General features: G+C 36.7%; 1 protein-coding gene across 1 annotated transcript in view; it reads right to left on the bottom strand.

The window, feature by feature from the left end:
• The window catches only part of LOC140170501 (uncharacterized), a 38711-nt gene extending 32909 nt beyond the window's left edge, over positions 1-5802 (bottom strand). The window contains exon 1 of the mRNA XM_072193858.1: positions 5131-5802. Within this exon, the coding sequence (XP_072049959.1) occupies positions 5131-5743 (613 nt within the window). The 5' untranslated portion in view covers positions 5744-5802. The remainder of the gene's footprint in view (positions 1-5130) is intronic.
• Positions 5803-13572: the final 7770 nt, after the last annotated feature.

Raw genomic sequence — 13572 nt, 5'->3', positions numbered from 1 at the left:
GTGAAAGTAGAAATGGGCTATTGATATAATGGGATTTTTCTGTGCTTGGTAAATAAGAAAATATCAAAACAATTCTTCAAGTAGTAGTGTTGTTGTGCTTACACTCTTCATGCCTTCAAAGTGCGTACCCCTCCAGGAAAGGAATTTATATTATGTTCTTCTGTCCACTTGCTGAAGTCTGGTTAATGAAACAACACATCTGTCAATATTAGTAGAAACTACAGGGGGATCCAAGGCATATCTGTTTTCTTGAAGAAATTGTGTGAACGGTGAAAATAACACCATTTTGAAGATAGTCAACTGTGCAAGAATTTTATGCAAAGGATATAAAAGTCTTCAGTGGACTTAGCTGAACAGTGATCTTCACAGGACAAGTGAAGCAGGATATACGTCAAGAACATTGAGAAATATAACTTTATAATTAACAACAAGAAGAAGGCTACCGGATACGTAACATACTAAAGAGTGTATTTAATTAATTTTGACTGATTGATTGTGTTTATGTTGATTCACAAAATTATTGTTAAATCATACTTTACATTTAATTAAAAAGTTCAGATATTGTTAACTTAATCAAACAGTGTATTATTGTTATGCATTCGTGTGAATTTGGGTAAAGGTGATTTTGGCCTTGAGCATTTAAGGCTTGTAACACTGTCTCAAAGTTAAGATTAGTTTTACCGCGGCAGTTTTACTTATTAGCCAAGACTTTCTAAAGGGCGCCAGATCAGTGAGATTACATGATTCATATACGGCAAAACTAATCATCTCAGAGATAGATCATTTTACCACCGCTGTGAGTCTTGTTATATTCATTTTTGTCATGAAGAAACTCGAGCTAACTTCTTTTAAAAAAAGGGTTGCTTTTTCACAATTACTGACCCAAGTCGACTACATTTTTTACAAATAATAAGATGTTTATATTTTCTAAGATATTAAACGTGTTCAAATCAGACATTCGAATTAAAGCAGAAGAACATCGAGTGTCAAGTTTTCAAACTTTAAACATGTTAAAGCTCTTTTTCTCGAATAGACCCGAGATCAAATCGTGCTTTTTATGTGATAATATCATGGTGATCATAAAAATGACCTGCATGTACTTCTCAGAAATGGATCTCCTGACAATACATTTCTACAATCATATTTTCACAAAATGTCTATTATTTTGCAAATATGGTTAAGTTTGGTTAATTTCCCAATTTTTTCTAGGATTTAGAATTATAGTTAATTACTTTAGCATTCAGTACGACAGCAACTTATCTCACTTCCGGTAATTTTTACCGGCGTGACCTCTGCTGTTACGTAACGTAATATTGAAAATCAGGTGGCAAATACAGTTTTTCAGAAAACATAAAAAAAATGGAATACACAAGTCGTTTCTCCTTCATTTCCATATTGAGCCCATAGATAAGATATGAAACATGAGTATAAGGCAAACAATAACGTGTAAAAGTCCAATTATTGTGGAGAAAATAAATGTTTATTGTGCGCGAAGTAGCCTAAAAAATGAGAAAAAATGCCTGTCACGATCACCAAAATGGTTATATCTGCAACTATGAGCCAACGCCGGTCGTATGCTTTTCTTTAATGATAGATATTAACTAACTTGAGCTTGTATTAAATTTTCAGCGAAAATGATTGGTGGAATAATCGAGTCGTAGGTTGGAAAGTTGCTTTCATAACGGCTTCTCCTCGCAATCGTGCGTGACCATTAGTGACCAGTGTCAGCAGGAAAATTAACAGCCGGCCTTGTCCATATATCGATTAATAATTGTCAGGATCGTCCAGTTGACTACAGTGGTATTTATTTATTCATACAAAATACTGCCCTGTCTTACAAAATATCGAAGTCAATATAAAACGTAATTTCAAGCCATTTGACTGAACTTACAAACAGTTTATAAAAGATTATTGTTGAACGAGACACTGAATTAGAAATAACATTGCAAAAGGAACGAGAATAAGTTAGCAGGTTGTGATGGTCTAGTGGCTAAGGCCGTGCCTGAAGTGCGAGAGGTTGGAAGTTCGAAACCTACCATAGCGGGTTTTTTTTAAAAATAATTATGATATTAGTAAACAACTTTCAGGAAGGGTTTCTGATCATTTGAAGCAGAAATAATTAGGTAAAATGAAAGAAAGCATTTTTTATCTTGACCGCCGTATGGTGTTCTATTGAAGATAATTAAAGTTACTCTAGACAACGAAACGCTGATTCCAATTATGTGTATGTCTGGATAGGGTGTAAGAACGGTGTAAAAATTACAAATAATATTATAAAAACATTGCAAACGTGTTGCAAAGAAATATTTTCAAATGATCATAATACTGACGGGCCTACACACATACACCATAGGCCTAACAGAACAAGAGAGAAAAAAAATCGACATGCTGTAGGATTCGAACCTTCAACCTCTCGCATTTCAAACCACGGCGCACGGTTGTTTGATGGTGTCATTTATTAGTTTTTCAAACAAAACATCATGTATAACCAAATTTTAGGCTTAAACAGCTAAAAGTGATATCATGCTAATGTATACAGATGCTTTTGAGTCGTTCTCAACTTTAATTTCCCCTCTTTTACAAAATTATTCACTTTTATAGCATTTTTTAAAGCTTTTTCGGATATAAAATATATCTATTAATGACAAAATTGGCGGCGCTATTTAGTTACAGGAAATTACCCTTTCAAGCTTTTAATACAAATAATTCCTTTTATTGTTTGATAAAATATGTTTATAAAATTTCCTTGTTGCTTGTTTCACCTATTCCGGCTGTTTTAATGGCGGTATTAATCACCTAACCCTTGCAAATAAAGAAATATGATTTAGGATAAATAGCGCCATCTATAGTTTGCATTTAGTTAATAATGGAGCCAATTCTATATACATCAAACAGCCGTGGGCGTCAACCACTAGACCATCACAACCTGCTGTACCATACTCGTATCTTTTGCAATCTTATTTCTCATTCAGGGACTCGATCAACAATAATATTTTTAAAACTGCTTTTAAGTTCAGTCAAATGAGGTGATATTACTTTTTATATTGACTTCAATATTGTGTAAGTCAATGCAGTATTTTGCTTGAATAACTAAATATCACTGGAGTCAACTGGACTGGACGATTCTGACGATTATTATTCGATATAATGACAAGGCCGGCTGCTATTTTGCTAGTGACACTTGTCACTAACGGGTCACGCAAGATTGCGACACGGGGCTGTTTTGAGAGTAACTTTCCAACCTACGACTCGATTATTCCACCAATCATGTTCGCTGAAAATTTAATACAAGCTAACGTTAGTTAATATCTATCATTAGAGAAAAGCATACGACCGGCGTTTACTCACTGTTGCAGATATAACCATTTTGGTGATCGTGACATGTAATTTTTCTCATTTTCCCGGCCACTTTGGACATGTTCAAGCTTCTTTATTTTCAATATTATTCAACTTTTACTCGTTTTTTGTTCTTTGCACAAATGTGTGGTATCTTATCAGTGATCATGGTACGCAATTTAAGCAAAAAACGACCCGTGTCTCCCATTTCTGGAGCTATTTCGCTAAAACATGTTTGCCGGCCAAATTTTCAACATTTAGTTACGTAACCCGTGTTCACCAACCCGTCAAAATTGTCTATCGAACAAAAGAGGTCACGAAGTTGCCGTCGTACTGCATTTGACCATGCATTTTCAATAATTCAATTTAATTAGACGTGTGGTTCCCAGTGTAGCTGGACTTTACTTGATCAAGTTTTGAACTCGATTTCCTTTAAGGTTTCACTCATTCTTGGAGAAAACATTTGTATTGATTTATTTTTTTCGGAGAGAGATAGTTATATCAGTAAAGGTTTCACCTAAATAAAGACCAATTTCTCGACTTATGTTTAAATTCAATCACCCGTTAATTTCGTTCTGTGACACACTGTATATTGAAAGGTCAAATCATAATCAGTTTGATTAATTTAGAATATGGTGAAAATCAAATTTTAATGGGAATGTTTTACCAAATGTGCCCAATTATCTAAAAGCAATTACAATGACAACCGCATCTTCATCATTAACAACAACAAAAGATAGCAAACACAAAATTAATAGTAGCTACATCAACAATTATTATTTACCATCAATCCCTTACAGTGCTTCTTCAATAGACTGAGGACACACATTATTCAACCTTACGATTTAGGGACAGGCAACGAAGAAAAAAGGGCGCGAGAGAAAAAAAAAGTTCCTCATTTAAAAAGATTTTAAATTCACATGGCTTTAATTTGACACCAAAAACACATAAATAGCTTGCTAATACTGACTATAATAATAAATATCAACACCCTCTATTCGGCCATGAACCAGCAATTAAAGATTTGGCTGATGTCTAGCAAAAGCGTCTGAAACAAAAATGAACTAAGTGCACAAGCTGTAGGTACCAGAACTGCCTTATGGAAAGAGAGTCTTACCAATCTTCCACAAACAACATTCATGCCGTGCCAAAGAAAAAACTAAATCTTCCCTTTGGTGCTGACTCAAACTGAGCTGAATGGAAAAGCATCAACACGCTGAGAACTGGTACTGGCCGATGTTAAGTAACTCTCAAAACGTAGAGTTATCTAAACACCGAAGATGTGACCTGTGTATGTGGAACTGAACACAAACAATGGAGTACATATTGCGATGTCCTCTATTGGAACAAGGATGGAAAACTGAGGATCTTGTAGAGAATAATGATATTCAAATTTCAAAGATTTATTTTTAAATCCTTGTATTTTAGAGTGTAACCAAAAAACACGCATTTTTTGTGTTACAATATACCAACAACAACAACAAAATTGCCAAAAATCACTTTTGTGGGAATATTTAAGAAGTTGTGGCACTTTTACTATAATTATGCATGTCTGTGAGTGCACAGCTGTCTTAAAAATGATAAAATCAGGTTTCCTTTCGTCATATTTTGATTTGTATATGTAAAATCCTATGGGCAAATTAGGTCGATTCGTCTGGCACTGGTGGTATTTTAATAAATGGTTTGACGAAAGAATCGGAAGAAGCAGATAAAACGCGGTAACACCGCCTGATATAACAACAACATTAACAAAAACTGTATTGAGCTGCACTAACAACAACAACAATTTCTTACCATCAATCACATCCAGTGCTTCTGCTAGACTTGGGCGAAATTTTGGGTTTGCATTCCAACAACGCCATATGAGATCTCCTAATGCTTCAGGGAAATCTGGTGGAATGATCGGCTTCAGGTTTTCTCCACCTACACGAAATACCACTTGCAGAGGATCCATTCCGTCAAACGGAAGCTTTCCTGTACCTATCTCCAGCACCAGCATTCCATACGCATAGATGTCAGTCCTGAAGGAGAAGTGGTGATCTGTATGGATTTCAGGTGCCATGTAACGCCATGTGCCTTTCGCGGTTGAAGTTGTCTCTGAGTCGGTCATTTCTCTTGCTAGCCCAAAGTCAGATAGTTTTAAGACACTGTCTTCAAAGAGAAGGGCATTGGAGGCCTTCACGTCTCTATGCAGGACCCGTTTTTGGTGCAGATATTGTAGCCCTAGGGCGGACTCTCGGGCCCATTTCTTCAACAATTTGACGGAGGTTTCAGATCCTTGGTGTTGCGTAAGATAGTCGCGGACTGTACCATTTGGCGCGTATTCAAGTAACAAGATTTTTGTGCCCATGTGACCATCCAAGACGCCGTAAAACTTGACAATGTTTGGATGATCAAGATCTTTCATTAGCAAAGCTTCTTCTTTGAGTTCTTCTTCAGAAACGCTTTTTTGCTGCTGCTACTTTTACATTCAAGAACGGCTTTTTAAATGTTACCTTATACACAATGCCAAAACTGCCTCTTCCAAGCTTTTCATGAAAATTTAGATCTGAAAATGTTATTCCCGATGTTGCAGGAGAAGAACGTGACTCTTCGTCTTCAACCTATAGAGAACAATGAAACAATGTGAATTTTCTATGTTAAACGTGTATATGATACAAATGGCGCACAAACAATACTTAAATGTGCACGGGATAACGGAAGGGATGCCAGCTCTTGCAAATCTGCATATAACGCTAAATGATCAGCATATTTCAACCATTATGTTTTCAGAATAATAAGGCCCGCTATTTCTATTTAAAATAAGGTTCGCTATCTCTAATTTCATATAATAATAATTATATTATAAGGCCCGCTATTTCTAATTTTGAATAAGGTTTTCTATCTCTAATTTTATGTAATACAATTCAAATTAGTGATAGCGAACCTTATATATAGCGAACCTTAAGGTTACTGCCTCTTTTGAGGTTTTGAGCAAAAAAATGGGATGAATTTGCGACATTAAGTATCAAATTTGGCCCAGAAATAATCATCGGAAAAATAAAAGTTATACCTCATCTTAAAGGTAAATGCTTATATATTATTATTTTCCCATTGTTATTTTTATAGCCTTAATCAGATTTTCACTGGAAGCCTATGACTTGGGTCCCCGCTATCACCACTCGCTATTTTATTTTAGGCCCGTTGATATCATACCATACTTCACACCAAATTGTAGGCATATGTCAAACATTCCATAATTACATTCTTGCTATCAAACTTTGGTATATGAACCTCCGAAATATAATTTACAAGTTCTAGAAAACGTAACTTTTCAGTGCTCCACATTTGCCCATAAGCTTATTCATTAAAGTTCTTCCATTTTCTTCCGGATTTGGGGGTCCGATTCTCGTTCGTCTCTCTATGCGCTGTGGCCGCTAATAATCCTGCAGGCGTCTTATATACGATCGTTCAACGTCCGACAAATGACCGGATTTAGGGGTCCGATTCTCGTTCGTCTCTCTATGTGTTGTGACCGCTAATAATCCTGCAGGCGTCTTATATCCGATCGCTCAACGTCCGACAAATGACCGGATTTGGTCTCCGATTCCCATTCGTCTCAAAACTTGAAACGGAGTGTGCCGAATACACATGTTCGGAAGTTGTCCGATGTGTGTTCGTACTGTTCTGTATATATACCCTGGGTTTGTTCGTTATTCTTTCGTTTATATACCGCAGGTGTTTGGAAGGTTTCGCAGGCGCTTGTGCCGGATGTAGGCCTATGACGAACATGTGCATCGATCACGGGGGGACGCATTATCATATTTCCCCAGTACTTTAGTGACTGACAAGTAGAAAAAAGGGGAAAAGGAGAGAAAAAAAGAACAGAAAGTGAGAAAAATATTGAAGATAGAAGAGAAGAGAAAGTTAAATTGCACGTAATTTAGTAGGCCTATGCATGTAAGTAGTATTGGGGGAGGGGCACTTTCTGAAGGGTAGAGGACGCAATATCAAATTACTACCAGTTTAGTGATTGACAAGAAAGAAAAAAGAAGAGAAAACATGGAAAAGGTTAAATTGTACATTATTGAGTAGGCCCAGGATAGTAGTAAGCCTAATTATAGGCCTGTGATTATTATAGGCAGTGCTTAAATGTAGTTCCTTGGCCCAAAAGCCTGTGAAAATTGCAGGGCTCGTGATATTTTGTCACCAAAGTCAGTATTTAAGACGGACTTAGGTCTATTCCTTGGCCCAAAAGCCCGTGAAAATTACTGCCGGCCAGTCCATATGCAGGGCCCGTGATATTTTGTCACCAAAGTCAGTATTTAAGACGGACTTAGGTCTATTACTGACTTTAACATATCAATCCATGCATGCTTTACCTGAAATTACGAGTCTGAAGTCTTATATCGAAGTGTCAGTGGACCCGTGTAACATTTTAAATTTTGCAAATTCAATTCGGGCCTTCTTTGTTTATTGTTTAAGGCAATAATAGTGTAAAAATGATGCACCAAAAAACAAATTTCCAAATTTTTCATTTTTAAAATGGCTTCAATTGGACCTTCATTTTGAAAAATGGACAAGTCTGTCTTTTTGCTTCTGCTTTGGACATCCACGTGTTATGTTTAGAACAATTGTTTATATTATACAATAATGGTGGAAACTTTTCAATTTCTTCAATTAGGCTTTCGTTTCACCAATTTGCGGCTTTTTCAAACTAAAATAGTATCCAATATTAGTGCTAAAATTGATCCACAAATGGCTTCAATTGGGTCTTCATTGTCCAAAGGTTTCTCACCTCTATTGCCCCCCCCGGACGCTGGTTGCCCTGATATGTAAGATTTGTAGCCCTTTTTGTACTTTTTAGTTTTCCCCTTAAAAGTTGTCTTTCCCCACTTTGTCCACCCTCTGAAAACGTGCTTGCTACGCCACTGCCTCTGAGGGGCCTCAAACCCATCTCTTCCCCCACTTTTCTGATAGGGTCAACGTCCCTACTGGTGCCACATGGGACGGATTCACCGGTCATTTATCGGACGTTGAACGATCGGATATAAGCCGCCTGCAGGATTATTAGCGGCAACAACGCATAGAGAGACGAACGAGAATCGGACCCCAAATCCGGTCATTTGTCGGACGTTGAACGATCGTATACCGTAAAACCCCGTCTACAAGCATATAAAGTGCTTCTGTTGAAAGCTAAATTATTAAAGGCGCCATATTGGAGTTTGAGCAAATAAATTACAGATCCAAGCATATAAAAACAAGTATTATTGTAAGACCAATCTATTGTATTGGTATATATACGCCTGGTTCGTTAAAGTTAAGCTTTCTTCAAAAACCCTATATATGCTTGTAGACGAGGTTTTACGGTATAAGACGCCTGCAGGATTATTAGCGGCCACAACGCATAGAGAGACGAACAGGAATCGGACCACAAATCCCACCGATTCTCCTGCCGGACTGGTGATTTTTCCAACGGATAAAATATTTTTGTATACGGTGATGTTCGTTAACCCAGTCCGTCGTAGTGTGACAGAGCTAGCATGCACAAAACTTGAAACGGAGTGTCGACGGACTAAACAAACATCACCTAACACGAAACGCATTTGGCGGATAATAGCAGGACATATGAAGAACATAAAACGAACATTGACGAACACTAACGGATTTGCTAAAATACCATCCGTTTCTTGTACGGAAGACCGAGCCGGTGTAGTGTGACACTAGACGGACTGGGTCAACGTACATCACCGAATACAAAAATATGAACAGGAACGTATTTGCAACGAACACGGGCCGAGTGCAACAAACAAAGAACGAAAGGAGAGCGAACAAACTCCGGCAATATGCAGCACCATACGAACACACATCGGATAAATACCGAACATGTGTATTCGGTACACTCCGTTTCAAGTTTTGTGCATGCACAAAACTTGCCGACGGACTTAAAAGTACTACACCCATTGATTTTTTTGCATTTTTTGCATTTTGTGAAGAAATTACAAAAAAAAAATTGGACAAAGTGGTATGCAAAATGAAGGGGCAAATCTTCTCGTTTTATTGGTGGTATCGGTATCAATGTAGCTTACATGCTTTTACAGATAGAAGCCAAAGGAGGTACATCACTGATGATTTAAATTCACTTCATTTTGGAAAGCTTACTATCAACGGATTTCGTTAAAATTTTGGATATGTGTTGCTAACACATTAGGGAAATAAAGTTGATATGTAAAATGGGATTAAGTGGTTCCTGATTTCTTTTATGACTTCATGAACTTGGTGCTCCACAACTATCAAAAAAGGAACTGGTTAAAATGCTTCTATTTTCAATGTTGAGCTATATTTTGTATTTTTAACTTGCGACATTATTGCACTGAAACTTAATTAAGCCATAGATAACAGGTTACAACAACCATACTACAGCAATGATGAAAAAAAATGTATTTCTTGTCACCTATACAACCATATTGGGTAGTTTTCCGTAAGCTTACCTTTTGTGATTTTGGTAACTATTTTATATTTATTTGTGAAATCCGTCTCAACTAGGCATTCTAAATTGTACTCACCATTTACATCCCAAGGTATATTAGTATATCCACCATGCACTTCTCGATATATATCCAGTTAAAGACAGAATATCAAAATTATGCCTCATATGATATCACAGAATCTCACATGTGTATTCAAAATTGATGCTTAAATTTGACCTGAACCAATTGACCTATAACCTGACATACGGTGACCTAATAGCCTTTTCTTCTCCTAACAACTAATGACTATGCATCCCTTGTATAAGTGTTTATTTAATTTATTCAGTGTTATGTCATGGTAGGTATTTTGCATGCACCACTATAGATTTTCTATAGAGAGTATAACAAAGGATTTAATGTATTCTATTCATGTACCCTACTTGAACATGTTGAAAAGAATAAATTATAGTTTGTTATGAAACACAGATCTGAGTTACTAGGTTACAGTAAACAAAAAATATATAGGGTTAAAATGACTTACTAAAATGGTTGAAAGTCACTTTATATGTAGATATATTTTATAAGTTAAGGACATGAGGTGATAAACATATATATGTACTTCATAAATTTGCAAGAAAAAAAAGAAGAGGGGTGCTGATGAAAATCGGGGTATTATATCGCCTTAACGAACATCTCCTAACACGAAACGCATTTGGCGGATGATAGCAGGGCATAAAAAGAACATAAAACGATAATTGACGAACAACAACGGATTTACTAAAATACCATCCGTTTCTTGTACGGAAGACCTATTCGGTGTAGTGTGACAGGCGCTTTAGAATCTTAAAGTAATCAATAAATGCTTATCCTTCCACAGAACTATCTTGGCCAGTTTCCCTAAATTATGAAGGCCGATTTTGATAAGGGGTTCTTCGGGACGATAATTTCCTTAAATATGAGTTGCGATTTTAAAAGGAATACGCATGAACCCTGCAAAAATCATTCAAAATGATCCTGTTTTAGCCGCCAGCCTCCAGCTATTTGACTTTTTTAAATCCTGGATCTGCACTCACTGGCCAATTGTTGTACATGGTTATACACTATTAATAGGCCTGGGCGATGCATGTATATAAAAGGTGAGGAACTGCTTGTTTGTAGGCCGTCTAAAAAACCCTGCTTTCAAATCACCGAAGATACTGCGTTAGATAGCAAACAATGTGTATTTGGGGACTGATGGTTTGAAATGGTATGTTTTTGCTCATTATCTGACATTTTTGCTGAAATTCCTCCGCACGGCATTGGGTTTAAGTACGTTTGTGCCCACGCTTCCGGGTATTCATTCTTGTCGGTGAGCTTTAAAAACACCCCCTTTTGCATCTCATTTCGCGAGGTTTACAGGGGAAAAACACCCATTTTTTAGCGATTTCGCGAATTAATTGCTCTTCGACAATACCCGTATTTTCGCTAAAATGGGTAGGGTTTGCTCACAAGCCCATGGCTAAATGTATGAACTTCAATCACTTTTTTTGTCTAGGAGATAACGCTGATGAAACTTCGGCCAGGCATAAGTGACCTGGTGAACGAAGGGAGTCGAAGTAGATAGCTGGTCGGGGTATATTTACAGGACAGGCAAGTGTAGCCCACAATAGGGCATTACCCTAATCGGAAACGCCTGTAAACGAGGTCTTTTATTATGGATCATCTGCCCCGCCATAACCAGATGAACCACGGGGAGAGCGGCGATTGGCCGGGTGCACACCGGATGCACCGAACGGAAAATTGTAACTGCGACATTTTCGTAAAATCACAGAAGAAATAATGAAATATTACCTCTTCTCTGGTAAAAGCAAGAGAAGAGATATTTCTTTTCAATTTTGCGAACACTTGGTTTGAAAAAAAAACCCACATTTTGTATGTTTCGCGAATCGTTGTTTCTTCATCTGAAAACACCCCTTATTTCGCGAAATTTTCAAGAAGCATGAATACCCGCGGATGGGGGAGACGGGTTGTGCCCAAGACCAGTATCTGTGTCAGACATAGACATCATATATAAAAAGTTTGTGTCCAAAAATGACGAACATTTTCAGTTTTCTTTCCATTATTGTTACATTGTGAAAAACCATACGCTGCATGTTCATGATGTTAGTCGAATAATTATGTTAAGAAAATATTTAAATCGGTGGCACCATGTTGACACTAGCTAAATAAGCTGTATTTTCACTCGTAAGGGTGACAGTCACTGACAGTTCTCATCGCAATTTCGTCATTTTATTTTTCACGACTTGTCCTTTAGAGTTCATTTAGTAGACATTTTTACCAGTCGTTTTGTTTTCGTAACAACATTTCGCCAATTGAAAAGTGAACTTCGACGTACGTGGTGCGAAACTTTTTTGCCACCAGTCGCCAAGTTTGTTTGTTTTTTACGGTGCTTCCCTATTCTTCTGATCGTGTGGTTGAGCATTAAAATAACCAGCGTAGATCCTTTAAATATGGATTATTGTGAAACAGACTTGACATGGAATATTTCTTCACGAAGTGTCAAGACTAGTCTGGGAGGGGTCTGCATAAATCGCATAAGCAAAATATTAATTGGGGGTGTCGGCAAAAATAATTTGTTTGAGATTACATTTTAGTGCCCATAATTTATTGGCAAATTTATTAGGGTTTGAGGTGATATTTCCTGAACTTCATTAGCAATTGGTCAGAGATGAAATGCTCGGCAATGTGCATTTTTTTTTAAATGGGAGGAGCTTAAAATGTTGTTCTCATACTTGGTACATACTCAGAAAGTGTAAATGCCCCCGGTCAAATGTTTTAAACTTACGGTACAAAAACAACTGCGCGGATTCCTGGTTGTCAAATGAACTCACGCTCGCGCTGTTTCTTTGTGTGGTGCATTACAGTGCTGACCAACACTTATTGGTATAAAATAGTACGTATTAACATAATATTTATTATGATATATTTTTGAAAGTTATTTTTTTGACGTCACTTTAGAAAATAAAATAAAATAAAACAAAAGAAAATTTTCAAAAAGGATGCCAATTGTCAACTCAATGTGTTTTTGTTAAAAAGTAAAATTTAAAAATATATAATAATGTGTTTATTTTAGTATTTCAGTAAATATTACCTCAAACCTCAATAAATTTGATAATATTAGAACAATGTTGCTCAAATTCAGAAGTTCTACCACCCCCCAAAATAATTTGCCATATTAAAGCTAAAATGATATGCAATATGCAATAGTGGAATACAGTGATGTATCGTTCGAGTCCGGACTCGGACTCGAGTCCGGACTCGAGTCCACTTCTTGTTGGACTCGGACTTGGCTCAGACTCGGACACGAAAAGACTCAGCTCGGCTCGGACTCGGACACGAAAGGACTCGGACTCGAAGCCGAGTCCGGTCCGAAGTCCAGTCAATTAAATCCATGTAAAATGTGAAATGATAAATCTAAAAATGTCAAAATAGATCTCAAATTTGTTGACTTTACTTATTTGAACATTTTCCAAATTAATTGGGGCTGTCAAATCTGTGATCTGTCATATATCCTACATATCCACCAAATTATTTAGATTTATCTGTCACTTAGCAGAATCATAATTATTATTGTTATCATTAATTTATTAATGAAATAATTGATAATTAATTAAATGCATAATTTAATTAAATATTTGGACTATTAATATCTAAGAATTCTTTCATGGAACTTTGCAATCCATTAAAATTGAAGAGAGAAACATGCACACTGGATCCTACATCTCAGCTCCCACTCAGTTAAATTGGT

Source organism: Amphiura filiformis, chromosome 14, assembly GCF_039555335.1.
Source record: "Amphiura filiformis chromosome 14, Afil_fr2py, whole genome shotgun sequence".
In the NCBI taxonomy this organism is placed as follows: Eukaryota; Metazoa; Echinodermata; class Ophiuroidea; order Amphilepidida; family Amphiuridae; genus Amphiura; species Amphiura filiformis.
The sequence above is the reverse complement of the archived record's forward strand: the minus strand, read 5'-3'. Positions and strand labels throughout refer to the sequence as shown.